General features: G+C 46.3%; 1 protein-coding gene across 1 annotated transcript in view; it reads left to right on the forward strand.

Annotated features, from left to right (window-relative positions):
* The window catches only part of LOC102979885 (O-acyltransferase like protein), a 63,883-nt gene extending 42,648 nt beyond the window's left edge, over positions 1-21,235 (forward strand). Inside the window, 6 exon segments of the mRNA XM_028480279.1 lie at positions 10,228-10,341; positions 11,896-12,028; positions 14,405-14,474; positions 20,289-20,366; positions 20,369-20,430; positions 20,740-21,235. Of these exon segments, the coding sequence (XP_028336080.1) occupies positions 10,228-10,341; positions 11,896-12,028; positions 14,405-14,474; positions 20,289-20,366; positions 20,369-20,430; positions 20,740-20,865 (583 nt within the window). The 3' untranslated portion in view covers positions 20,866-21,235.
* The last annotated feature ends 5,962 nt before the right edge of the window (positions 21,236-27,197 follow it).

The following is a 27,197-nucleotide window of genomic DNA, read 5'->3' on the forward strand; positions in this document are numbered from 1 at the left end:
AGGCCCGCGTACAGCAAAAAAAAAAAAAAAAAAAAAAAAAAAAAAAAAGAAAAAAAGAAAAATAGGGGAAGTAGGAAAATTCCCTGGCGGTCCAGTGGTTAGGACTCTGCGCTTTCACTGCTGAGGGCCCGGGTTCAATCCCTGGTTGGGGAACTAAGATCCCACAAGCCGAGTGGTGTGGCTAAAAAAACAAACACAAAACACAAAAAACAAAACAAAATGAACACACACACAAAAGAAAAATAAGGGAAGCATCACCAACCTTAAAACACCGTCTTTAAGGTGAAACCCAGTGAAAAAGCAGCCATGCTCCTAGCTCTTCTGATGTTCTCATTCATGATGGCAAGACTCACTGTTCTTACTCAATTATGATTTATTATTTGCCTTTTTAACTCCAAGAAGAGTGGAAGTAAGATCATTTGCTCACTCACTCTTTCTGTATTTATTGAGGGTCCACTATGTACCAGGCACCGTTCTAGGCTCTGAGGATTCAGCAGTTGAGAAGCCATGCAAGTGCCTCTGGCATGGGGGTTACAGTGTAGTGACTAGAGATAGACAATAGCTAAATAAACAAATATGCAACACTAAGTTGCAATATGCAAATCCATTTATAATAGGTCAGTGATGATAAGAGCCACAAAGTGATAATTTGGAGAAGGAAGCAAGACAGAGGGTCTTCCTCTGGAAAGGTAGTCAGGGAAGGTGACATTTATCGAGAACCGTGAAGGAATTAAAGGAATGTTCTAAGCAAAAAAAAAAGTCCGTGAGCAAAGAAGGATCCACAGAAGGGAACCAAGCGCAAATGTCCTGAGGAGGGAGCCGTGGTTGATGTGTTTGCAGAATCTCAGAGCCCAGAGGTGCCAGAGTGGAGCAGGTGTCTTGGAGAACAGAAGGAATGAGGGCAGAGAGGTGGAGGGGAAGGGAGGGGAGGGGAGGGGAGGGCAGCAGATGGTCTGGGTCTATAGGGCCAGTGGGCTGTCTTTAGGACTTTCCATTTATTCTGAGAGCAGAAGCCTTCGGAGGATTCCTGTAGGGGAGTGGCATGGTCAGATTTACATTTTGCAAGCAATCACTCTGGCTGCAGGGCAGAGAATAGACTGGGGAGAGAGCAGAAGAGGGGAGCCCAAGAGCGGGCTACTGCAAGTTATAGAAAAGGCAAAAACCCAGTTTCTAGGGATAAGCCCTTACAGATGTTATCTCACGGGAACGAGGAGAGTAGAGGCTCCAGACCTTACAGCTGTGTGATTATTCCAACTAGGAGCCACATGTTAAAAATTAGTTTAGTAGATTAAAAAAATTGTTGATAATAATGTCTAACTAAAACAGAGGTCATGTTCTAAAAATAAAGGCACCCCTTCCAGTCTTACCTCCCACAGGACACCTGTGTTAACAGTTTCTTATGAGTTCATTCTTGCAGGGATTTTCCACGTATTGTTTACATGTACTTTCCCCACCCCCTACTCTGTCCCCATGAATAGGATTACACTTAATGCAGCATTATTTTGCACGTAGCTTTTTTTATTTAATGATTTAGTGCTGGCATATTTCTCTATTTGCATGCAAGGGCTCACCTCACTGATTTTAAAGTTGCCTGGGATGGCGCCATGTGGGTGGCCCATCCATCACATATTTAACCGGTCCCCATGAACGGGCATGAAGGTAATTTCCAAGTTTTTTGCAATCTTAGACGATGATACAAAGTCTTTACATTTTTGCGCAGTTGTCTGGGCATGTCTGCAGGGTAAATTCCTACAAGTGGAATCCATGATTTGGTGCATCTAACGTTCTGATGGATATCTTCCAATGGACTTTCCCACCCGCCAGGTACGAGAAGGCCTGCTCCTCACACCCCATGCCACTGGCTGGTATCACACTTTTTAATCTTTGAAAACCCCCTTTGACTTTAAATCTTCAAGCTCGGACAAAAATGAAGCGCATGTACATTTATATGACGCTTCCCACGTTTCAGTTTTCTTATTGATCTCCTTTGATTCTCAGAAAATCTTAGGAGGCAGGAACCCTCCTCCTTCTTAGAAGAATTTAAGGAACCATCGGCCCCCTTTTCCATAGAAGAGCAAAGGGAGAAATTATATGATTTTCTCAGTGTGAAAAATTTAGACAAAACTAGAAATCATGTTTCACATTCCTTCCCCTGTACCTCCCCAGGTACGGTCCACCCAGCAGCCTCCACCCACCCCCACTGGCCCCAGCTCGGAGGCTGCCTGGGGCTGGACACTGGCCTCTACCCTGCTGCCTCCTGAGGACATCTGACCTGAACTCTGGTTCAGAGGGGAGCAGGGGACTGACTTACTCTCCCTGGGGAGATGGAGGGGACAGATGGTGGGAGGGAGGCCGGGAGGTGAGAGCCCGAGGCCTGTGGGAGCAGCTGCAAAGCAGCGTGGTCAGATGCCTCATCTGGCAGCACCCAGGACCCAGTGAGGGCTCTGTGGCTGTCGCCTGAGCTGATCTGGGAAGTTGCATCTTGGTGTAGCTGGCGTCCTTTCTCTCTGAACCTGATCAGCAATTTCAGCTCTGTTCTCCAATACCCACCACTCTCCCGCCCACCTGGCGCTCTCTGTGAAGGATGTTATCACTGTGGGGAGGAGAAGAGTTCCACAGGTCCGGGTCTGGGTGCAGACCAGAGGCAGGGTGCTGACCCCTATCTCTGCGGGGTGTTGCTCCTCCAGCAGCCCTGCCCTCCCTGTCTGTCATACCCCACCCCAGGCCCTGACACCCCTTCTGAGATGTTCAGAGGTGCTGCTGGGCCACGTGCTCTATCCTTGTTGCACAAACCTGCAGTCTTACATATGTTCTTTAAAAAAAGAGGGCTCTGATGGAGGCCCACCCAGAATCCGCGCCAGAATTGCACGTGCATCCCACGGTGTCCAATAGGGGCCACCAGACACGGGTGGACCAGTGAGATGTACTACAAATGGATAATACACACCGGCTTTTAAAGACTCGGTAAGGGAGTTCCCTGGTGGTCTAGTGGTTAGGACTCTGCACTCTCACTGCCGTGGTCTGGGTTCAATCCCTGGCCCGGGAACTGAGATCCCGCAAGCCGCATGGTGCGGCTAAACAAAGACTCAGTAAAAGAAAAATAATGTAAAATAGCTCAATATTTTTTAATATTGGTTATCTGTTGGAATGATAATATTTTGACTATATTGGCTAAGGAAGTATATTATTAAAATTAATTGTACTTTTGACTTTTTAAACTGTGGCCACTAGAAGATGTTAACTAAGTAGCTGACTTGTCTCCAATTATATTCTATTGAACAGCCCCGGTCTAGACATCTAGTGCCTTATTCATCATCATTGTAGCTGCTGCAAATCCTGCTTGGAAGCAGGTAGTGTATGAGGGAAGGAAGGAAGGAAGAAATAAAGTAAGGAAGGGAGGGAGAAGAGGGAGACTGGAAAGCGATTTTCATCTAGGGAGGCCTCGTGGAAGGGACACGCAGCAATGTCAAATCTCAGTGCTGCTGTGTGGTTGGACCATCTGGGGCAAGTGACTCAAACTTCTCTGAGCTATAATTTCCTCATTAGTAAAATCGAGGTCATAGTTACCTGACAGGAGTATTTTGAGGTTTAGAAAGCTCCTAGCACAGAGGCTGACACGTATGACTTGCTCAGTGAATAACAGTAGTTTTGCATAAGTAGCACCTGCGCCAGCACATGACAGGTGCTCAAGAAAAGCTTTGGAACCCACAAATGTATGCAGGTTTGGGGGGGGGTGTGTGGGGAGGTGGCCGCCCACGCAGTACAATCTGTTTTCGAACATCTTATCTGTCATCGCTGGGTGCCCACCCGGGGCACCGAATGCAAGCTCTGTGGAGAGTCACCCTCTCGCCCAGCTTTTCCCCGCCAGGTTGCAGCCTCTTCACCTGTATTCAGCGTGCTTTTCGGTTAGATTGTTCTCCCTTGTGCCCTGGAGACCCGTCTGGGAAGTGCCCGAGTTCCACCTGGAGAACTGCCAGCAAGCGTGGTGGCCGAATTTGCTGTTGCCAGATAACTTCCTGTCGGTCCAGGATGCGGTGAGTTTAAGTCACTGGCCGTGAAAGGGCAGAGAGGTGCAACCCGGTGTCTCCCTTCACGTGGTTTGGTGAGCTTTCCCAGAGCCAACCTGAGTCTGATCCGCTTTCTTCTGGCATAGTCTCTGGAGTAATAGCGACGCTGTAGGTGGGAAGACTAGCCTCTGGTGATGGGGTGGGCGTTACGGCACCACCCCCCGACGGGGCAGCTGCTGTGACAGCGGAGCGGGGGCAGGGGAGCGGGTCTGGGGCACAGCCATCTCGGTGCCGCCCCGGACGCAGCTGGCCGCCGCTCCATCACGGTTCCGTTCCGGTCCGTGTCGCCCCAGGGGGAAGGACACTTTCTTCACCTCCGCCCGGAGAAACAGTAATGAGACGGAACGTGCCACCACCCCCTCCCCAGAATGAATTCTATCCCATGTCCAGCAGGATCTGACAGAGCAACAGCGTCTGTATATATTGGCCATGGCTTCCTCAAAGCCCTAGTTTCCTCCTAATGAGCCTGGAGGAACTGGAAGTGAAATAGCTGTAATTAAACCGTGTCACTGCTCTCGCCTTGAAAGCACAGCTGAAAGGAGCATCGCTACGGCACGGCTGCGTAACCGCTGGCCAGCCAGACGGCTGCCTTTAGCTCACAAGGGCCCAGCGGCTTCGACGGGGTGTACATCACTGTCTAGCTGCCTTCAGGTGGACCCACGTCTGTGACGGGGTCCAGGAGGAGAGGCTGGGCTGTTTTCCCAGAGTCAGACTGGCTTGGGCCACACGTGGGACAAGGAAAGCTGTCACTTCTCTTGGATAAGTCTGGTCTCCCTGGGACCGAGGGCGTGGGAGGGGAGGCCAAGGCGCCTTTTATCTCTGAAGCCCTGGAGAGAACTGCCCGCAGGAATTGCCTCACGCTGAGTTAGAAATACAGGTAACCGCCTGGTGGCTTTGGCCGGCTGATCTCCTGTCAATCATGCGTGGGACCTCTGGGGTTTCCCACAAAAGCTCGCCTGCAGCCAGGCCTCCATTCTAAATGAACACATTCTCTCCACCTGGAGTAGCGGGAGGGCAGGAAGGCAAGGAAGAGGGAACAACACCGACCCTCTGACTCCATAAGGATAATTCATCCTTACATCTGTGAAACGTGATGGAATTTAGTTCCCACCACTGTCCTGGGAGATTAGCTATTATTGTTGTTTTCAACAAGAGAGAAAAGTTGTCTGAATTTCCAGTTTGTAAAATGGTGATAACATCTACTCCCCCGGGATTGTTATAACGATTAGCTGAGATGAGGGATGTGAAATGTCTGTAATTCAAAGTCCTTTCTGTTCCCGTGGAAATTTCGCCCACCCGCCTACTGAGTTCCTCCTCCTGGTCCAGGAAGGTGAACCGATGTGGAGTAGAGGTGGTACATGAAGGAGAGAAGTGACCTTTGCTGGTTTCTTTCCCGTGCAACGGCTGGACGTGGTATCTTGCCAATGACTTTCAGTTCCATCTCATGACCCCGGTGATCCTCTTCATCCACGGAAAGTGAGTCTAACTGGAACAAGTGTTTTCTCCCCGGGTGGCCTCTTTCATAAAACTGTTAAGAGAGTCTCCAGTTCTGGGCAAAGCAGCTTTTACGATTTAGGAAACGAACTTTCCAGAAGAGCGTGGACACCAAACCCGCCACTGTTTACTTCTTCCAAGTTCTCCTCTAATCTTTGTCCTACACAATCAGTCTGTATTTTTGCAGTTATAATCAGTGTGTCTGTCATATCTAGTCTCAGTTTTTTCCATTTCACTGTCCTTAGAAACATTTCCACATCTGGACATGACCTGCTTACTTGTCAGTTTTAGGATTTATATACCATTTTTTATGGTGGGCACCTAGATTGTTTCCAATTTTTTAAAAAAATTATTCTGTATTTATTTATTTATGGCTGCATTGGGTCTTCGTCGCTGCACGCGGGCTCTCTCTCGTTGCGGCGAGCGGGGGCTACTCTTCATTGCGGTGCGCTGGCTTCTCATTGCGGTGGCTTCTCGTTGTGGAGCACGGTCTCTAGGTGCACGGGCTTCAGTAGTTGTGGCACGTGGGCTTCAGTAGTTGTGGCTTGCGGGCTCTAGAGCGCAGGCTCAGTAGTTGTGGCGCACGGGCTTAGCTGCTCCGCGGCATGTGGCATCTTCCCGGACCAGGGCTCGAATCCGCGTCCCCTGCATTGGCAGGCGGATTCTTAACCACTGCGCCACCAGGGAAGTCCCTGTTTCCCATTTTTTATGATTATAAATGGCACCTCAACGGATGTCTTTGAACATGCTACTTTTTCCTCTTCTGTACTTATTTCCTTGGGGGGTTATTTCCAAGTGGAATTACTAGGTCAAAGGGTAGGAACAATTTTGCGGTGCTTGTTACATATTGTGAGATTACTCTTCAGGAAGGTGGAGTAATTTATAGTGTCCCAAGCAATGCATCGGTGTACCTGCTTCCCCACGTTGGATGTTTATCACCTTAATTTTTGTTAGTTTTAGAAAAACTCTTATGGCCTCAGTAATTCAAGGGAGAATTATAGTTTGTGGATTGTCCATGCCATATTTTAAAAGATTTATTATTCTTTTTGTTAAAATACATGTTCAATTTAAGAAACATTGGGAAATATTAGGATGAAAAAGGGAAAAAACAATCACCTTAGACCTGTTTCCTCACTTAAGTAGAGGTGATTTTGCTATCCATATTTTGATGTTTATTCTTCTGATCTTTTATTTTGCACAGTTTTTTATACACGAAAGGATTCTGCATATATACTTTAGATCTTTCTTCTAGTAGTTTTATGATATAAGCACTTTCCTATATTATTTTATTTTTTAAGTTAACATACTTTTAAAGTCTGTATAACATTGCAGTTCATGAATGAACTATAGTTTACCTATATCTTCCCCTAGTGTTAAATACTTAGATCATTTCCAATTTTATAAATAACAGTCTCATAAACATTTTCGTGGTAGCCATTTGTCTCCAACTCTGATATTTCTAGAATGCATATCCTTAAGAAGAATTACTGGGTCAAAAGGCATGAGTCTTTTGGGCTTTTGAAGTATGATGACAAATTGCTTTCCTTAAAGGCTGTATCAATATTCAGTCCTCTGGCCATCTAATTACACCACTGCCAATATGGACTGTTAATAATTTAAAAAAAAAACCCAAAATGCAAACCTTGTTATTTTAAGATATGTAAGAAAAATTCATTTTTCACATCTAATTTGTAAGTCTTTGATTACTAGCAGTGGAGCTGAATTCCAAATATGTGTTGACCAGCTCTGTTTCACGATTACCTGTTAATGCCCTTTGCAAGGAGACGTTTAAATCACAGGCTGACCCATGATGTTGCCCACTCCAGCCACATGCAAAGACTCAAGCATCCTGGGCAAGGAAAATGCATCCAGTTTTTGTTTTGTTTTGTTTTGTTTTGTTTTTGGTGGCGCTGCACGGCATGCGGGATCTTAGTTCCCCAACCAGGGATCAAACCCACGCCCCCTGCACTGGGAGGGTAGAGTCTTAACCACTGGACCGCCAGGGGAGTCCTTCCAAATTTTAATGTATCCTAAGAATTGAATAATTTTTAAAAAGGCAGATCTGTCTGTTTACATGCATATCTGAAGCATGTGAAGCTTCCTAACTTCAAATGTAGAAGAGTTTTTGGCTGACCACTTAAAAAACATTGTTCTGGGCTTCCCTGGTGGCGCAGTGGTTGCGCGTCCGCCTGCCGATGCAGGGGAACCGGCTTCGCGCCCCGGTCCGGGAGGATCCCGCGTGCCGCGGAGCGGCTGGGCCCGTGAGCCACGGCCGCTGAGCCTGCGCGTCCGGAGCCTGTGCTCCGCAACGGGAGAGGCCGCAACAGAGGGAGGCCCGCATACCACAAAAAAAAAAAAAAAAAAAAAAACATTGTTCCATGCTTCCACTAGGTACAGAGGTAGTTTGCTGGTATAGTGAGCTTGAGTCAGAAGATGTGGTTCAAATCATGACTGATAAAGTACCAGCTGGGGGACCCAGTGTAAGTTGCTGGACTCTCATTTTCATTGTTCATGTCTATGAGATGGAGACATTACACTTCACATCAGGGCCAGAGGAGAAAGCGAGATCGTACATATGGGAGTTAGCACAGTGCCCTCTGTGATGGGCTATGGCTGCTGGAAGGGCTCTGGAGACATGGCGGGTGCCTGCAGGTAAAGGTGGGCAGGTGCGTGGCTCAGCCAGCCCTGAAGCCCCAGCCGAGGAGAAAGGGCAAGCCTCTACTGGCTCCCTCCGAGGTGCACTGGCAGCGGATGCCCTGACTGCTGGTCAGGGTGTTTAGTGGAGAAAGGGTTGGTTTCTTCTGAGGCCTCTCTCCTTGGCTTGTAGATGGCTGTCTTCTCCCTGGGTCATCACATGGTCTTCCCTCTGGGGTATCTGTGTCCGAATGTCCTCTTCTTATAAGGACACCTGTCATATTGGATTAGGGTCCACCCCAATGACCTCATTTCACCTTAATTATCTCTTAAAGACCCCATCTCCAAATAGAGTCACACTCTGAGGTCCTGGGGTTTAGAATGTGGGTGAGTGGGTGCGGGGGGGTGAACACAGTCCAGCCCATAATAGTCTGTATTAGGAAGATTTTATTAGAGTCTTTTTAGTGGTGGTAGCTAGTGGAGATTTGTCTGACTCCTGAGAAGAGGTGCCATGGTTTGGGCTCCAGTCCTCCAGGGAGTTAAACAAATATTTCCTTGGGTGGATGTGGGTTTTTACTGGATGGCCTGACTGGATGGTTTACCACCCACCGAGGACAGTGAGTTCTTAGTACCTCCCCACTCTAGACCTGCTGGGAACCTACTTGAGTGTCCTTATGACTGAGGCATCCTGGCCCCAATGTCAGCATCTTTCTGAGAGGCTGTCATGGAAGGTAGATTTCAATTCCTCAGCTAAAACCCAGCACTACCCAAACTTGTGACTATGCTACTACATTTAGCCTCTAAATGGAAAGAGGTATAAAAGGTAGGGCTTTTTTCCCTTCAGATAACACACTCTTATAGAATTCTAGTAATTCAAGGAGGACTGAACTGGAGGGTCTGGCAAAAGGCACGGTAAACATACAGCATTGTTACCCTACCTCCCCTGCCCACACTCATGGCAGACATTACTAGTCAATCACTGCAACACTGAGCTAGGATTCCTCTTCCATTCCAAGCATTAACACTAAACTAGAATTGGCACTCTAGATAGAAATAATTTGCTCCCTGTATCACTGTGGTGTTAAGCAAATGGTATCTCGTCCCTTCCTCGTGAAGAACCATGGCAACTTCAAGCACTGGAATAGGACTGCTAAAGGCAGGATTGTGCTGGTTGGTTTGGCACTCATGTTTGACAATTCTTCCATACCACTGCAGAGCCTCCTGGTCCTGACCCTCACAATTCCAAGTAGATACAACCAAACAGTGCCTTGCTCTGAGCCTGTGTCCCAAAATCTCATTTCCTGCCCCAGAACTGCCCACATACCACAGCTGGGACTCCTTCAGGAACCCTCTCAGCCTTACACGTGCAGAGTCCCAGACTGTGCAGGAATTAATTTTTGTGGGGCCACCGTTGACCCAAGGGGGTATAGAAGACAGTAGGAAAATGCTTCTTTCTTTCATCCCCCAGGACAGTTTTGAGTTGCATTTCATAAGGCTCCACAGAACATTCTGGCATTGGCCACCGTGATGCTGCATCTTTGCATTGGGCTTCCTGCTTCCGTGTTCCAAACCCATCCCTTATTCCCACCTCTACATGAACTGCCTGCACCCTGATATTTGCCAGATTCTCCGTTCGGGTGGGTGGAGGGTCCCTGTGTCCCACCTGTGCCCACTGTCATCTCGCTCCTGAATCAGCCCCCACGTCTGTCCATACAGTGCTTCATGGGTGGCAAGGGAGATTCCCAAGCATGGTCTCCTTTTGAGCTGCACAGTAAGTTTCAGGGTGAAGATGAAGAAATTCAAGTTCAAGGTCCTGCCCAGGGCCCGGCAGCTAGTAAATGGTCAAGAGCAAAGGCTAACTGAGGCTCTCTAACTCCAGCCCAGCTCCAGCCCCACTCGGCCACAGCTGCGCCCACGGCAGCCTCTCTCAAAGGCAGGCTGGCAGGAAGCGCCTCTGATTGCCAAGGTTGCGAGTCTTTCGTGTCCACAAATATTGCGGTGAAGGAAAGTGAACGTCCTTTCTTCTTTGCAGAAATCAACACGCCCTTGCCCTCCTCGGGGCCATGCCGTTCTTGGCATCTTTCACCGCCTCTGCTCTGCTCACACTGGCGTATAACCTTCCGGTGGCAGCTCCGTCAGAAGCAAGGTAACCGCGGTTCCCAGCCCGCCCTGCTCTACGCCTCGCCTGCCCTCGGACTGTCCAGGACCTCCCAGGCAGGGCTGCTGTCTGGATGCCAGGCTCCTTGCACTGTGCACATCGGCTCCTGGAAAAACTGGGTGGGAACTGTTCGGCCTTGACGGGAAAGTTGATTGCGTGTTTGTTTCCAAACTTCTGAACCTTTCAACTTGTTCTGGGGGTCTGCTCTGAAAACACAGGGAACTCACTGTTGCCCATTGAAATACTTCTCGGAGGAAAGGAGCGCCCCCAAGTGGCTGTTCTGCGTTTCTCCTCCAGCGGCGAATTGCCGCTTGGAATCTCTATTATGGAATAGAGAGACTGAAATTTAAGGAAGCTGGGGTTACCTCTTCAAGGTCACACGCCTAGTAAGTGATACAGTTGTGAGCTGAACCTGGGACCTTACCCACTATGCTATTTTGCCTTTCCAATGGGAGTATATATAACACTTCTTCCTTATAACCACCCTGTGTCTTCTACAGGAAAAAACTGGTAAGATTTCCTCCTAATCTATTCTCAAGGCAGCAGTCAGAGAGATGAAAATGAAAATCGGATCCTGTCAGTCATCTGCTCAAATTCCTCCATTGGTCTCAAGGCAGAATCCCTGTCTGACCTCATCTATCACTTCCCTGCTTGCTGACACAGGACCAGCCACACTGGTCTCCTTCCTTCCGCACACCCAACATGCTCCCTTTTCAGGGCCTTTGCACTTGCCATTCCCTCACAGAAGAATACTTTTCCTTTAGAATCTAGATCTTGGCAGGGCTAGCTCCTTCACTTCCTATAGGTGTCTGTGCATACATCACCTTCTCAGAGCAACCTTCACTGACCTCCTGATGTAAAATAGCCCAGAACCATTTTGAGCACAAAAGTGCTCAAAATGTATTGTGAGTGGAATAGATGAATGAATGAGTGACTGACTACACCCCAGGCCTTTTGACCAGGGAAGCATCATGCCCTTCTCATCGTGACATCAGCCTCTGTGGGCATAGCCAGGTGACTGAGAAGGAGGCTCGCGCCTGTGTAGCCCAGTGGTTCTCAACTCCAGATGCAAATGAGAGTCACTTGGGGCGATTTGAAATCCCACTGATGCTTCCAGCAAGCACCATCCTGGACCAATTGAGTCAGAATCTCCGGGGCTGTGGCCCAAGCAACCGAATTTTGTAAGTGCTTCCATGAAGAGGTTCACTCCTTTCAGAAGAGGTTCGCCTCCGGGAACCACATTTTTAGAGCTATCCCAGCATACCAGCCACCAGAAACAACTATTTAAAATGAACACAGCCATCATATTTCCTTGGGATCCAGTGTGGAGGGGCCCAAGGGAATTTGGAATTTTAGGAAGCCAGCTGTGGCCCAAGGCAGGATCATGAGGTCACTGTCTGTGGATAATTACTGAGGAAATGAACAAATGTACACCCAGTTTTCCTTTGGGTTTGCTGATTGCTCCAATGGACATCTGAGGGATCCCTTTTTCCATGTCCAGATCAAACGTAACCTTTGGCCTTACGTCCTTGTGTTTTTCAGTGACAATGCAGCTGTGTTATATATCTTGGAGTACTACACGAAGCCCTGCGGCCGATTTGGCCCATTCCTTGTGGGCCTCTTTCTGAGCATTTTCATGCACCAAAACCACGAGGCAAACATTCTCAAAACCAAGGTATATGGTTTCCCCATACCTCACTGTAAGGACTGGGTCTGCTTGGGACTGGAGGCGACCAAGATGAACACTGGTTTCTGGCTTGACTAATGATATTGGATGGTGAGTCAGAATGATTACCCACAGGAAAGAAATTCCATCTGGAAGGCAAAGTAACAGCTTTCCTCCCTCTGGAGACACCTCACGACCTGATTCCCAGATGGAACTGTCCAATCTGACCAAGAATCTTATCTCTGGAAACCAAAGAGCTTGTGCTATTAAAAATCCAACCCACCTAACCATGAACTTCCGGAAGAGGGGTTTGCCATTGCCATCCTACTGGGTGTGTTTTCCCGTATCAGTGGTTTCTCTGGCTCTGTACCAAGGCTCTGACGGGTGGGATGCCTCCTCCTCATTGCCCACTCCTCCCCATGCGATCACCCACCAAGCCCCGCGGGTTGTTTCTCCTGCCATCCTCTCGTAGCCTTTCCAACTGACCTTGTTGAAGCTCGTCTCATCTCTTACTTGGATTTCTTCACTAGTTTTCTTGCCTCTTGTCTTCTTGATCGCAAATCCACCCACAGGGCAATCTATTTAAAATACTACCTTGGCCTTGAACTGTGCAAAACCTTTTCATATGACTTTTGTTGATCCATGAGACCTTGAGGGCAGAACATGTCTTAGTCACCTCTGAATTTCTAGCACCTGGTTCTGAAATCACTCAATAAATGAACGACGGATAATTTGCTTCTCAATGGAAGAAAGGCCAAGAATTCCCTTGCATTATTAGGGGGCAATGCTGACCCCAAATTCCCACTTCTAGGCCCTACCTTGGTTTGCCTAGGTCTTGTGGGTACCTCACCTAAACGTTCTAGAGATGAGGCACTGGTCCTTGGAAAATCTTGTGTTGCTCATAGCAGGAACAGGAGCTAGGGCTTTATTGGAATGAACGGATACACAGGTGCTACATGTGTATTTTCCTATAGGTTGGAGTTATGATATTCCCCTGAAAACGCACAATTCAGTTGTAGATTACAACAGAGGACCATTCAAGAGGTACTTTAGCATAGTCCAGGGTCATGGTGCCCAGGGAGAAATTGGGTGTGAGCAGAGAGGAAAGCCTAAGGTGATGACGGGGCATTTGGGAACCACTCAGAGGACCAGGTCAGGACCAGGGAGCATGGAGCTAGAACCCAAGTCAAGCAGAGCTGGAGGAATGACTTCGATGGGATGAGTCGGCCAAGTACAAGCTGTAGAAGCCAGAAAATAAGAACACAGAGTCCCAGCTGGAGGCAGCTGAGGCATATTCCAAGTGGTAGGAATAAGTCAGTGTGCATTCTGAGTAAGAGTGAAGGGGACCCTAGGCTAAGAGGAGGCTTGTGGAGAGCCCCTGAGGAAGTAACTTTGTTCCCTGTAGCCAGAACCTAGGGCAGGAACCTGAGACCCAAGGAGGGGAGAGCTTCCCTTTAGAGACAAGATGGTAGAGTGATAAGATGCTAGTTCAGGTTGATGTAGATGTCATCATAGCACCTTGAGAACTGGAACAGAGAAGCAAGAGAGACCCTTGGAAGATAGGTCTGGGTCTAAAAAGGTCAAGTAAGGTGACATCTAAGATCTTGAGCTGAGCCCAGTAATAGGATTTAACTCCCGGGGTTATTCTGTGAGCTGGAAACATCTCCATTCTCCCATTCCTTCCGCCATTTTATGTCCCTGGTGACAGGTGCAGCCCAGGTACGGGCTGTGTGCCGGGGCCCCCTCACATTTATGGTAGGGGGCAGAAGCTATCAAGGAGACGTATTTGGCTAAGGAACAGAATGGGAGGTTAGGAGTGGTGGGAGTGGGTTAGAGCATTACTTTTTTCTTTTAACTTTCATCTAAAAATGACTCAAGAGTTACCATGAGTCGCAAAAATAGTAGAGGAGATCTTGTGTACCCTTGACCTGCGTTTCCCCACCAGGAACATGTTAAGGTAACTATGGCACATGATCACAACCAAGACATTGGCATTGACACAATCCATAGACCTTAGATCCACCGGTCTCATGTGCACTCGTTTGTGTGTGTGTAGTTCTGTGCAATTTTAGCACGTCTGCAGATCGGTGTAACCATCACCCCCGCAGTCAAGGTACAGAACTCCTCTGCCACCACAAAGGTCACCCTTGCGCTGCCTCTTCGTGGCCACGCCCCCCCGCTGTCCCCTAGCCCCTCCCGACCCTCACCCCAGTAACCACTAATCTGAACTTTCTATTCGGTCCGATTTGGTCATTGACTGAGGTTTACACATCGACCCCTAAAGTCTATTAGTCCACTAATAACACACAGAAAGTGAGCGTAAAAAGAATTAAATACACAATGGCCAAAACGGGCCGTGAACGGTGGCCTTTGCTTTCCCTGTAGGTGCAGGCTCTGCTGCGGGGGATTTGCTCTCTGTCGACCCTGCCCCCTAGTGGCTGCCCTGGCATACGAGGTGGGTGACGCGTCCGCCGCCTCTTCAGTTGCCGCTGCTGTCACCAGGCCCTCCACCGGCCCCTGTGGGTGGCCCCTGTGGGCTGGGTATTGTTCGCGCGTCAGGAAGGCTCCGGAAGTAGAATGCAGCGACGCGGCACAGGGCTTGCTCCGGGCTCACACACTGGCCTGTTAAAGGCGACGGTGCGGAAACGTATGTACCCAGAGAGAGACTTTTATTTGCTGCTGAATGACTGATAAATTGCTCAGGAATGAGCCAGAGGGCTTATTCATCATTTGGATGAAAAGAGGTATGTATTATACACACTCAGGCTAATGACTGATAGTATTTACTAGCTCCACTGTACTGGAAATACTGCAAATTTGTTTAATGTTCTAACTTAACCTAAGTCAGTCCTCTCTAATCCTGGACTCAAAAACATCCATCTGTCTATATACTTGGGGAAACCCACTCACATATTCTGGTTTAGATGTTCACACTGGTTTATATACAAATGCAGGTTCTGAAAGAAAAATTTGCAGCCTCTCCCATGAAGCTAGTTTAGAAATTGGAAAAGAACAGGTAGGGGGTAATGTCGTGAGAAAAAAAATTACCAGTGCTGGGACAAGAGTACTGACCACGCCCAGCCTGGGCCTCGGCCTCCTCATCTGAGCGTCGTAGAGACTGAAGGGTTGGCAACATCCCCTTCAGCCCTTTGATGACTGGGGACGCTGTTTCCGTTGAGCCTGGCTTTCAGAGTCGGGCAGAAAAAGAGCCTAAATGGAAAGAAAGGGATCTTTCTCCAGGTTAGAAACGTCTATTCAGGTCACCCGACGTTTTCCCCCTTTCCTCTCTATTTGGCATGAGGTGCTCGAGGTGTCAGCAAATGACAGAGAAAGGCCGGCGGGAATCACCCAGCAAAGGTTCTGCCCCTGCACTGCCCAGAAGCCCTGAAGATGACGGAATTAGAGCCAGGCGGAGGCAATACAACTTTATAGCCCTGGGAGATAATCAGGGTGAATTTAAACTTTGGCCTGTGAACCCAAACCCGTTAACCTCAGCAAAGGTGGCTGGAGAAACCTGATGAAGTGAACGTACCAAAGTCCCGCTCACTGAGCACAAGCTTATGCCAGGCCCCGTGGAGAACTTCACCCCCGTGGTCTCGGGCAATACTGGCCACACCGCTACAGGTAGAGCAATAATTAGCTCTGTTTCTCAGTGAGGAAAATGGTGCCTGGAGAGGAAGCAGCGTGTGAAGGTCACTCCGCTAGAAAGTGGGCCCAGGCCTGAGGGCACCGCCCACAGCCCCTGCTCTTCATTGCTGTACACTAGCCACGCCCACCCCCAAGATGTTTGATTGTTTAAATTGTTCTTGAGTTTTATGAGTATATAGTGATGAGGGATTTGTTCTTTAACTTCAATTTAAAAAGCTTCCCCTTCTATGGAGAAATGACGTTAAAGAGGAATCGGGCTGCGTTCTCCTTGACTGATGTATTTGCATTTATGGGCAGCTGTTTGGATCACATGACCTCCACTTGGTGACAGTGGCCCTGAGCTGTTGACAGAGCCTCAGAACATAAACAACTGCTCCCCCCGGCCTGGTACAGGCCACCTACGATGTGGTGACAAACAGCACAGTATTCCTGTCTAATGTGACAGTCCTGCTGGGTCAAACTGGTTAATGTCCATCAGGATTAGAGAGGACTGACTTAGGTTAAGTTAGAACATTAAACAAATTTGCAGTATTTCCAGTACAGTGGAGCTAGTAAATACTATCAGTCATTAGCCTGAGTGTGTATAATACATACCTCTTTTAATCCAAATGATGAATAAGCCCTCTGGCTCATTCCTGAGCAATTTATCATTCAAAGGTGTATTGTTATTAGCCAACCACAATTATAGGTGTGACTGATGTTCTAGGTTTGTATCTCCAACACTATCTGTAAGATACCAAGATTGATTAGTAGGTGAATGTAGGAGGTGATGGGTTAGATAAATTTTTTATAAATGTGTCCACCTGATGACCTTTAGAAAAGTATACTTATAAAAGAACATGTTTTTCTTCTTCATAATTTTATTTATCTACGTATTTATTCTTTGCGGTACGCGGGCCTCTCACCGCTGTGGGCTCTCCCGTTGCGGAGCACAGGCTCCGGACGCGCAGGCTCAGCGGCCATGGCTCACGGGCCCAGCCGCTCCGCGGCATGTGGGATCCTCCCGGACCGGGGCACGAACCCACGTCCCCTGCATCGGCAGGCGGACTCTCAACCACTGCGCCACCAGGGAAGCCCTATTTATTTATTTTATTGAAGTATAGTTGATGTACAATGTTATACAAGGTACAGGTGTACAATACAGTGATTCACAATTTTTAAAGATTATACTCCATTTATAATTATTATAAAATATTGGCTACATTCCCTGTGTTGTACAATATAGCCTTGTAGCTTATTTGATATGTAATAGTTTGTACCTCTTAATCTTCTACCCCTATCTTGCCTCTCCTCCCTTCCTTCTCCCCACTGGTAACCACTAGTTTGTTCTGTATATCTGAGTCTGCTTCTTTTTTTGTTATATTCACTAGTTGGTTGTATTTTTTAGATTCCACATATAGGTGATATCATATAGTATTTGTCTTTCTCTGTCTGAATTATTTCACTCAGCATAATACCCTCCAAGTCCATCCATGTTGTCACAAATGGCAAGATTTGATTCTTTTTTATGGCTGAATAGTATTCCATTTTATGTATACACCACATCTTCTTTATCCATTCATCTGTTGATGGGCACTTAGGTTGCTTCCATATCTTGGCAATTGTAAATAATGCTGCTATGAATATTGGGGTGCATGTATCTTTCCAAATTAGTGTTTTTGGGGTTTTTTGGATATATACCCCATAGTGGAATTGCTGGGTCATGTGGTCACGTTTGAGGAAGAAGACGTATTCAGTTGAGACTGTCAGGACAAGGAGGGCTCTTGATGGTTCAGATCATCTTTTCCATCATCTTCAGTCATGGCCAACGCAGACCATGCTGGTCTTGTTGAGCTGCAAGAGTCACCTTCTGACCGTGTCACTCCTTCAATTAAAACTTCTCAGTGCTGGGACTTCCCTAGTGGTCCAGTGGTTAAGACTCTGTGCTCCCAATGCAGGGGGCCTGGTTTTGATCCCTGGACAGGGAACTAGATCCCGCATGCCACAACTAAAGATCCTGCATGCCACAGCTAAAAAAGATCCCACGTGCCACAACTAAGACCCTGTGCAGCCAAATAAATAAATAAATAAATATTAAAAACAAACAAACAAACTTCTCAGTGATGCCCTGTCACCTACACCAATGGTCCGCAAACTTAAATAATAGGCGGACCCATTCTAAAGGAATAAGAATACTTTTGGACCCTTAGTATTGGCTTAAATTATTTTAATCCTAATTTTACCTAAACACTAGCAAACGTAAACCTAGATGCAAATTTTTATATTTATAAAGCCAAAACAAATTTATAAAGTAACCATAAAACCAATAAAATCTGAATTAATGTTAATTTAATGTGATTAATTGGCTGGAGCCAATCGTAGTTCATGACATGGTATTGTTTGTGCTGGGGCACATTCTTTTGTGTTTGGCTTACCTGTATGACATGTGTTTTTTACTGACTTACTTCTACAGCTATTTTGTTTGTTCCACAGTAAATATCTTGGTTCATCTTATCATTTGGGATTCAGTTGGGTGCAAATGCACATTTTGTCTATGAGTCCATCTCTATTTATTTACTTGATTATATAAGATACTTATTAAATGCTTGCTCTATGCCGGGCACTGCTCTAGATGCTGGGGATATCACAATAGGCAAGAAAAATCCCCCTCTTGTAGGAGATTGCAATGGGGAAGGGGAAGTGAGAGACCAGGAGACTCTAGTAGCCTGCATAATGGCCTCCAAGTTACCAGGTCCTAATCCCTGGGAACTTGCAAATGTGATTAAGTTAAGGATCTTGAGAAGGGAAGATTATTTTGGATTATTTGGGTGGGCCCTAAATGCAATCACATGTATCCCTATAGGAGGGGGACAGAGGGAGATTTGACACACACATGGAGGAGATGGTGTTATGAAGACGGGGCAGAGAGAGATATAAAAATGCTGATGTTGATTGGGGTGAGGCAACCACAAGCCAAGGAATGCCAAAGCCACCAGAAGCTGGAAGAGACAAGAAATAGATTCTCCCCTAGAGCTTCTAAGGAGAGTGTGACCCTGCCAACACCTTGATCTTGGCCACTGATACTGATTTTGGACCTCTGGTCCCCAGAATGTTGAGAGAATAAATTTCTGTTGTTTTAAGCAACCATGTTTTTGTAATTTGTTACAGTAGCCATAGGAAATGAATCCAGGGCCATATTAAGTAAATGTATTTGTAATATAATTTCAGATGCAGATAAATATGGTGAATAAAAATAAATCAGAGGAATTCCCTGGTGGTCCAGTGGTTAGGACTCTGTACTTACACTGCTGAGGATGTGGGTTCGATCCCTGGTCAAGGAACTAAGATCCTGCAAGCCGCGCAGTGAGGCCAAAAATTAAAAGAAAAAAAAATCAGGAGTGGGAGGGTAACTGGATTAGGGGTACATTTGTAAATATGTGGTACAAAAGCACTCCAGCCAGAGGGAATGCTAAGGCAGCGTTCTTCAGTCTGGAATAAGTTTAGTGGGTGAGAGGAACAGCGAGACCAGTGAGATAGGGGTCAAAGATCAAGGCAGGAGAGAGATGGGAATGAGGACAGAGAAGAAGGTAGTGGTCAGGTCATGCAGGACCTTCAAGGCCATGAGGAAGAATCTGGATTTTATTCTAAATGCCATGTGACGTGATCTGGTTTGTGATTTTAAAAGATTACTCTGGATGCTTTCTTTTCTTTCTTTTTTTTGTGGCTTGAAACAACAGAAGTTGATTCTCTCACAGTTCTGGGGGCTAGAAATTCAAAATCAAGGTGTTGGCAAGGTCCTTCTGGAAGCTCTGAGGGGGAACCTCTTCCATCCTCTCCTATGTCCTCAGCATGCCTTGGCTTGTGGGCGCATCACTCCAATCTATGTCTCCATCTTCACATGGCCATCTCCCTGTGTCTCTCCTCTGTGTCTGTGTCTCCTTTTCTGTCTGTTACAAGGACACTCTGGATTTAGGGCCCACCCTAATCTAGGATGATCTCCCCACCCATTACTTACCTTAATTACATCTGCAAAGACCCTTATTTCCAATTCTGAGGTTCCAGGTGGACAAAGCTTTTGGGAGACCACTATTCAACCCACTGCAGAGAGCCATTGGTCTTATTCAGAGAGGGATTTCTCATTGTTTTAAATTTTCATTCATTTAAATTAAATAGCCACGAGTGGCTTGTAGGTCTCATATGGGACACCCAAGTGTAGAAGATATACCAAGTTACAGAAGGCAAAGGGTCTGAGGCCAGACAATGTTAACAGCCTCCTCCCAAGGCCCAGCAGCTCGTGTTGTGCGCCTCGAATCAGAGCCCAGGTTAGCAAAGGGACTTTGCATCTTGTTTTATATGTGGAATGTTTTGTGCTCAGAGGTTGAAACCCACTAAGGATTAAACTGGCCGTAAACTCAATATTAGCATCCATTATTATTATTTTCATATTGCTGCAATGGGAAGTTGGGGTTTTTTCGTTTTTGTTTGTTTCAGTACATTCTCTTAAAAATTATAATGAAAAAGACCTTCTTAGTAGAAAGTTCACAGACTTAGAGGCAGAACCCAGAGGGAGCAGTGATGACAGGATCTTCCCAGGCCCAGGGAGGGGCTCGAAGCTCCATGAATCGGTGCCTATTCCCTCCAGGTCTGGTGCACCCGCTGCTTTCCTGGGATATCTGGAGTTTCCTGGCCAGCATGAGCTACGCTTGCTACTTGGTGCACCCATCCTCATCATCCTCTACAATGGGCTTCAGGAGACGCTTATTCACTACACCGACATCAACATGGTGAGGCAGCCCCAGCTCTCAGCTCATTGTAGCAACACAATTTTCTCTCCCCTGGAACAGTGCAAACTATTGGCTTCATTAGAACCTTATTTTCTGTGTGTTTGTTTGTCAAAAGCCTATTGTTCTTTGTTTTATTGGAGGGAGGGCTTCAGCACAGGATAATATCTTTCTTTTCTTCTCTTTATTTTTAATGCTTAGGGCTGTTTGTCTTACAGATCTATTTCATATAGCCAGGATGGTACACTTATTCCAAATACAACAGGAATCTTGTAGTAAGACTGTGTCCACTCTGTCCCTCTTTCCCTCTAGTTCTATATTTTCTCTGGACACTGTTTGCTGACCTTCATCACTGGGCTGGCCCTGACGCTGTTCATTGAGAAACCATGTCAGGAACTGAAGCGGTGCCTGCTGGGATCAGTGCCTGCAGGGCCATGAGCTTCCGGTAAAACCCGAAAGAGTGGATGGCCCTTTGTGGGTGCTGATGAGCAAAGGCAAGTGTGGCCTTGTTTATGTAACGAATGCTTGTGTTCCCAAAAAGGGGTGTGAATCTGATTTTTGTGAATGTTTAAGGTATACAAGTTCTTTAATATATAAAACAGTTCTGAGTGTTTACTATGTAAAAGAGTTCTGTGTTAATCTGTTTAGTAGCACAATAATTGCCCTCCAATGTAACTTTTTAGCAAAAGAATCTGGATTTTGGGGGTCTCATACTGCATGTATTTTCTATATCAGTGATCATAGGAGAACATCAAATGTAGTGAATTTAATGTACTTCAGGTTTTTGTTTGTTTGTTTGTTTTGCGTTACGCGGGCCTCCCTCTGTTGTGGCCTCTCCCGTCGCGGAGCACAGGCTCCGGACGCGCAGGCTCAGCGGCCATGGCTCACGGGCCCAGCCGCCCCGCGGCACGTGGGATCTTCCCGGATCGGGGCACGAACCCGTGTCCCCTGCATCGGCAGGCGGACTCCCAACCACTGCGCCACCAGGGAAGCCCCGTACTTCAGGTTTTAGTGCTCACTTTTCTTGGTAAAATCACAGTATGTCGTTTTGTACATTATAATTGTTTTTGTGTTATTATGATACCTTTGTAGACGTGTAACTTTATCCTCGATGGTATGACTAGTGTGCACAATTCATGGGTTTGTCATTATAGGTCTTTCAAACGTTGTTCATTTTACAAGGTGGTCTATTTTTGTTTGTTTTTGTTTTTGTTTTGTTTTGTGTCCGCGCTGCACGGCTTAGTTCCCTGACCAGGGATTGAACTCAGGCCACGGCAGTGAAAGCGCCGAGTCCTAACCACTGGACTGTCGGGGAATTCCCGAGATGGTCTATGTAATGTGTTGAATTGTCTCCCCTGAAAAAGATATGAAGTCCTAAACCCCTGGTACCTTAGAAAGTGACCTTATTTGGAAAGAAGGTAATCAAGTTAAAATGAGATCATGGGGGTTGGGGAGTGGGTGGCCCTAATCCAGTATGACTGGAGTCCTTATTAAAAGGGGAAATCTGGGCACAGAGACAGATGTGTACAGAGGGAAGATGATGTGGAGACACAGGGAGAGGATGGCCATTGGCAAGCCAAAGAATACCAAGGATTGCCAGCAGACACAGAAGCTGGAAGAGGCAAGGAAGGATTCTCCCCTAGAGCCCTCAGAGAGAGCGTGGCCCTGCTGACACCTTGATTTAGGACTTCCAGCCTCCAGGACAATGAGATGATACATTTCTGTTGTTTTGAACCAGCCAGTTTGTGGAGCTCTGTGACAGAAGCCCTAGCAAATGAACACAGTCCCTCAACGCAACCTCTAACAGAGAAGGAAGAGACCCTAGTAAGTGGCTTCTATCCCCTCGGTTTCCAGCAAAGAGGTAGAGAGATGGGAGAGACTTGTAAGGCCAAGTGGAGAACATGGATGTCCCAGTTCTCAGGCTTGTGTTCCTTCCTGGGTGTGTAATTTCTTCTTTGTGTGTGTGTGTGTAATTTCATGTTGGCCGTCCCTACTTACATATGTCTAACATTACTTATAATAACGCCTTTTGTGTACTTAATAATCAAAGGATTTATTAACAACCATGGGGTTACCAGGAGCTTATTGGCACAGAACGCTCCCCATCTGTGTAGGCTCTCTTTGCCTTCAAGTGGATTTGCAAGGAAGACCCACTGGGGCGAGGAGGGCTGCAAACCCCACATCCTTTGACAGGGCAGTTGACAGCTAATCTTGTCCTTTTCCAGGCGGCCTTGGGGAACGAGCCACATCTCCCCGAGGTCTGATCTGCTCTGCTGGCAGAATCTGACCTGAGTGAGAAGCCAAGTCCCACTCGGGTGTGTTCAGTCTGTAATAAAACGCGCACCAAGTTGGCTTTTTGGGCGACTGTGAAGTTCTTTGGGTTCTTCGGGAGCCCCCTGGTGGCCGATTCGGCACCTGCACCCTCTGACTTAATAAGGCCTCAGAGGAGAACTTGAGGGTGGGTGACATTTATAGAAGGAACACTGCAATCCCGATGGACCCCAGTGGGAAATGACTCGCCTGCCAACATTGCTCGGCAGTCCAATTGCCAGGTGCTTCTAGTTATGAGGCAGGAAACCCGGGGCCCTTGGAAACAGCTTTCCAACAATTACCAACAATTGCCAACAATTACCAACAAAGCCTTTGAACGTTTTTTTAATAAGAAAACAATACTCTCCCCACGATTGCAATTTCACAAAACATAAAGTAGGGATAAAGAAGTCCAATTTTGTTCTGGCTATTGTTTCAACCCAGAATTCCCTAGAAGTTTAAGATTTATAGAATGTGCAGACCTTATTTGGATTCTATAACAAACTGTAAAAAAGCATATGACATTTATGGGACCACTGGAAATTTAAGCCCTGCCTGGGTATTTGATGATATTAAGGACTTATTAATCTTTTAATGTGATAGTGGTATTGTGGTTACGTGTTTTTAGAGTGCTTATCTGTTGGATGCCTACTGAAATATTTACGGACAAAATGATATAAAATGTAGTGTTTATCTCAAAATAATATCAGGAGGAAGTGGGATAGATGAAACAAGCTTGGCCATTTAGTGATAGTTTTTGAAGCTGGTGATGGGTACATGGGACCTCACTACACTATTTTCTTTATTTTTGTGTATGTTTGAAGTGTGTATAATAACAAAGTCAAACGAATTTATAGAGGCAGCAGGATCGGAGTAGAGTGTCAGTTGATGGGTGTCTCCTCTAATTCCTCCTAAATTCTGAAATCCGCCTTTCATCCCCACATACCTACCTGTGGATAAAAATGGGTCACATCAACAGTATAGGATCACCCCCAGCAGATCTAAAGGAACTCAGCCCTCCTTAAATTCCTCCTGACTGGTTTTGGGAGAGTCCAGGGACATCTTGCTTGTTTTGAGAACACCTGGGCTCTGCTGTTTCCTTTTTTAATGAGCAGGCTCTCCTCAGCTGCTCCACCCCTCCCCTCCCTGCCATCAGAGCTGCTGCTGAGAGCTGCGGGCGGTGGCCAGAGCCCCCTACACCCGCTGATGTCCCCACGCCACTCTCCAAAGCATGCCGCCTCCTCCCGTGACTTGTCTGTGCAGGATGAGGGCTGAGTTGCCTTGGTGCTCAGGGCCACCATGTCCATTCTGAGCACAAACGGTCTCCACAAATGCCACAAGCAGATAAACCCCCGTGCCCCGACTTGAGCCATCTGTGCTTTTCTCATTCAGGCTTTGACGCAGCGCTGCTGGGTGCTCGTCGTGTTTTTATAGAAACTGCTCTTGCAATTTCCCTCTTTCTAATATAGGTCTGTCTCCCTTGGATGCCCTAAGTCTATGGCCACTGGTATGGAGGCGACCTGTGTGGCAGTCACTTCCTCTTTACATTTGTCCTGTTCACCAGTACGTCTCTACCTCACCACCATGACTGGCACACAGTTGGTGTTAAAGAAGTGTCAGTTGACACAGTGATGGAATCAACCCTTTCTTCCTTTAGATGAGTTTTTTTGTTTGTTTTTTTTTCAGGAGGCTTCTTTTACAGATAGGCAGGCTCTCTCAACGAGGTTTCAGATATGTTCAGTTTTATAGGAATCTTCCCCCCAAAAGACCCCTTCCAGGGAAGCTCAAAGTTGAGAAGCCCCAGGGCATTTGAAGGGGTGAGAAGCCTTTAAAACTTTAGTCCCTTGACCCTGAGTGGAATTTAAATCAGCGCTGTGCTGATATAGGCTGAGAGGCAGCCACTTTTGGTAACCTACCCACATTCGTGTCCCCTCCTCTCTTGCAAAACAAACTCTGAAGTTGTTCTAGTATCAATGTGCCCAGACAGACGGAAAGTTTCATATTTAGTATAAGACAATTTCATCTTCCCGTGTGCCTTTGCCGATGGTTGGGCCAAGTGTGGTCATGTGACTCAGCTCTGACCAATGAGGTGTAAGGAGAAGTGTGCTGGAGATTTCTAGGAAAGATTGTCTTCCCTGAGTATGGAGGAGGGTGGAACTTCAAGGAGACAGTCCTTTCTGTCCTCACCTCTATTAATCTTGTGAGAGTACAGTGTTACTTAGAATTGTTCCTGTCACTATTAGGTACTATTTTTTCATTTTTCTTTTTTAAAAATTAAGATATAATTTGCATAAAGTAAAATTCAAGCATAAAAGTATATGTTTCTGTGAGTTTTGACAAATGCATATAGTTGTGTAATCACCACCAAAAGCAAGATATAGAAGAATTCATCACCCCTCAAAATTTCTGGAGTTCTTTCTTTTTCTTTTTTTTTGTTTTTTCTTTGCAGTACGTGGGCCTCTCACTGTTGTGGCCTCTCCCCTTGCGGAGCACAGGCTCCGGACGCGCAGGCTCGGCGGCCTTGGCTCACGGGCCCAGCTGCTCCGCGGCATGTGGGATCTTCCCGGATCGGGGCACGAACCCGCGTCCCCTGCATTGGCAGGCGGACTCTCAACCACTGCGCCATCAGGGAAGCCCTGGAGTTCTTTTATAGTCAACCTCTGTTCCCACCCCCAACCCTTAGCAACTACCCGCTTCTCATTTCTATAGTTTTGTTTTTTCCAGATGTATTTATTTTTAAATGTTTATTTTTTAAAAATATAAAATATTTCAAATATTCAAACAAGTCTAAAAAATGAAACAATGGGTACCCCACATAGCCATCATGCCTAATAAACGTAGGTTAACATTTTGCCACTTTTCCTTTGGATGTGTTTCTTGTTTAAAAAATAAAACATTGTGAGTACAATGATAGATCTCCCTGCATCCCATTTGCTTCTCCCTTCTCATCCAAGTTTCATCCACATTTTTTTTTAGATTTTTTTTTTTTTTGATGTGGAACATTTTTAAAGTCTTTATTGAATTTTGTTACAATACTGTGTCTGTTTTAAGTTTTGGTTTTTTGGTCATGAGGCCTGTGGGATCTTAGCTCCCCGGCCAGGGATCGAACACACACCCCCTGCATTGGAAGGTGAAGTCTGAACCACTGGACCACCAGGGAAGTCCCCAGATTTTAATATTTTTACTAATAACATGCATGTGTCTATCAATGGTATATAGTACTTTGTTTTTAAACACTATATAATTTGATCCACACCGTAATATCCTTTTGAAATATGATTTTCCCCTTTAAACATAGTGCACCTAGCTAACCCATTCACTTTGAATGCGAACGGTGTTCTGTTGCGTGCATGTGTGCCTTAAATGTTTATCAGTTCACCAGTTGGTAGGTAGATATTTGGTTTGTTTTCAGTTTTTTGTTATTGCAAACATGTTTGTAACCAACTCCTTGTATGTGTTTCCTCGTGGAGATACATTCGTTTTCCAGGGTATATAGTCAGGAGAGTCATTGCAGAGTTATAGGGTGTATGTATACTCAACCTTACCCGATAATGACACACAGTTTCCTGAAGTGATTATCCAAATTTACACCTTCACTAGTGGTGATTGGGGGTAGATACTATGACTCAGAGATCCTCCCCAACACTTGGTACTATTGACCTGTTAAGTTACTGTTAAATCCCAGATGAGTCTAAGGTAGCATCTCATCACTTCACTTTGCATGTCCCTGTCTACCAGTGGGTTTGGGCATTTTCCATGTGTGTTTTGGCCGTTTAGAGTTTCCCCTTCTCAGGCTGCCTGACTATCCTTTTCATATTCATGTCACCACCAGTATTTCATATTGGGTGTTTGTCTTTTTATTATTGATTCTGAGATGCCCTTTATGTATTCTAAAGACTAATCCTTTATCGATTGTGCTGCAAATACATTCTCCCAGGCTGTGGAAACTTCGTATATGATATGAATGCTTTACCTTTTAATGCAGGAAAAATTATCAATCCTTTCCTTTTGGCTTGCACTTTTCGGATCTTGTTCACGAAATCCATAGAAATGTTCTATTGTATTTTTTCCATGGGGGGAGAAGAGCTTCCGTGTAAGTTCCTGATCTTGTGCTGTGAGTTCTTTGAGTTCTTTGTAAGGTGGATTTGTAAGGTTAGAGCAGTTCTCGATAGGGGAGGGTGGTCGTTTTGTCTCTCCAGGAAAGATTTGGCAATGTCTGCAGACATCTGTGTTGTTTTTTAGTGGGTAGAAGCCATGATGCTGTTAAACATCCTACAATGCACAGGATAGCTCCCTCTCAGCCCCAATCGCAGAAATAGCCAATAAAAAATGTCCGTAGTACCCAGGTTGCAAAACTCTGAGTTAGAGAACAACAGCGGTGATTGCTGGGCTCACACAAACCAGGACCCTCACATTCAAAGCTCCTGTGTGGGGAGGACTGAGGTCGTGTCTGGGACTGT

This window comes from Physeter macrocephalus, chromosome 19, assembly GCF_002837175.3.
Source record: "Physeter macrocephalus isolate SW-GA chromosome 19, ASM283717v5, whole genome shotgun sequence".
NCBI classification, from domain to species: domain Eukaryota; kingdom Metazoa; phylum Chordata; class Mammalia; order Artiodactyla; family Physeteridae; genus Physeter; species Physeter macrocephalus.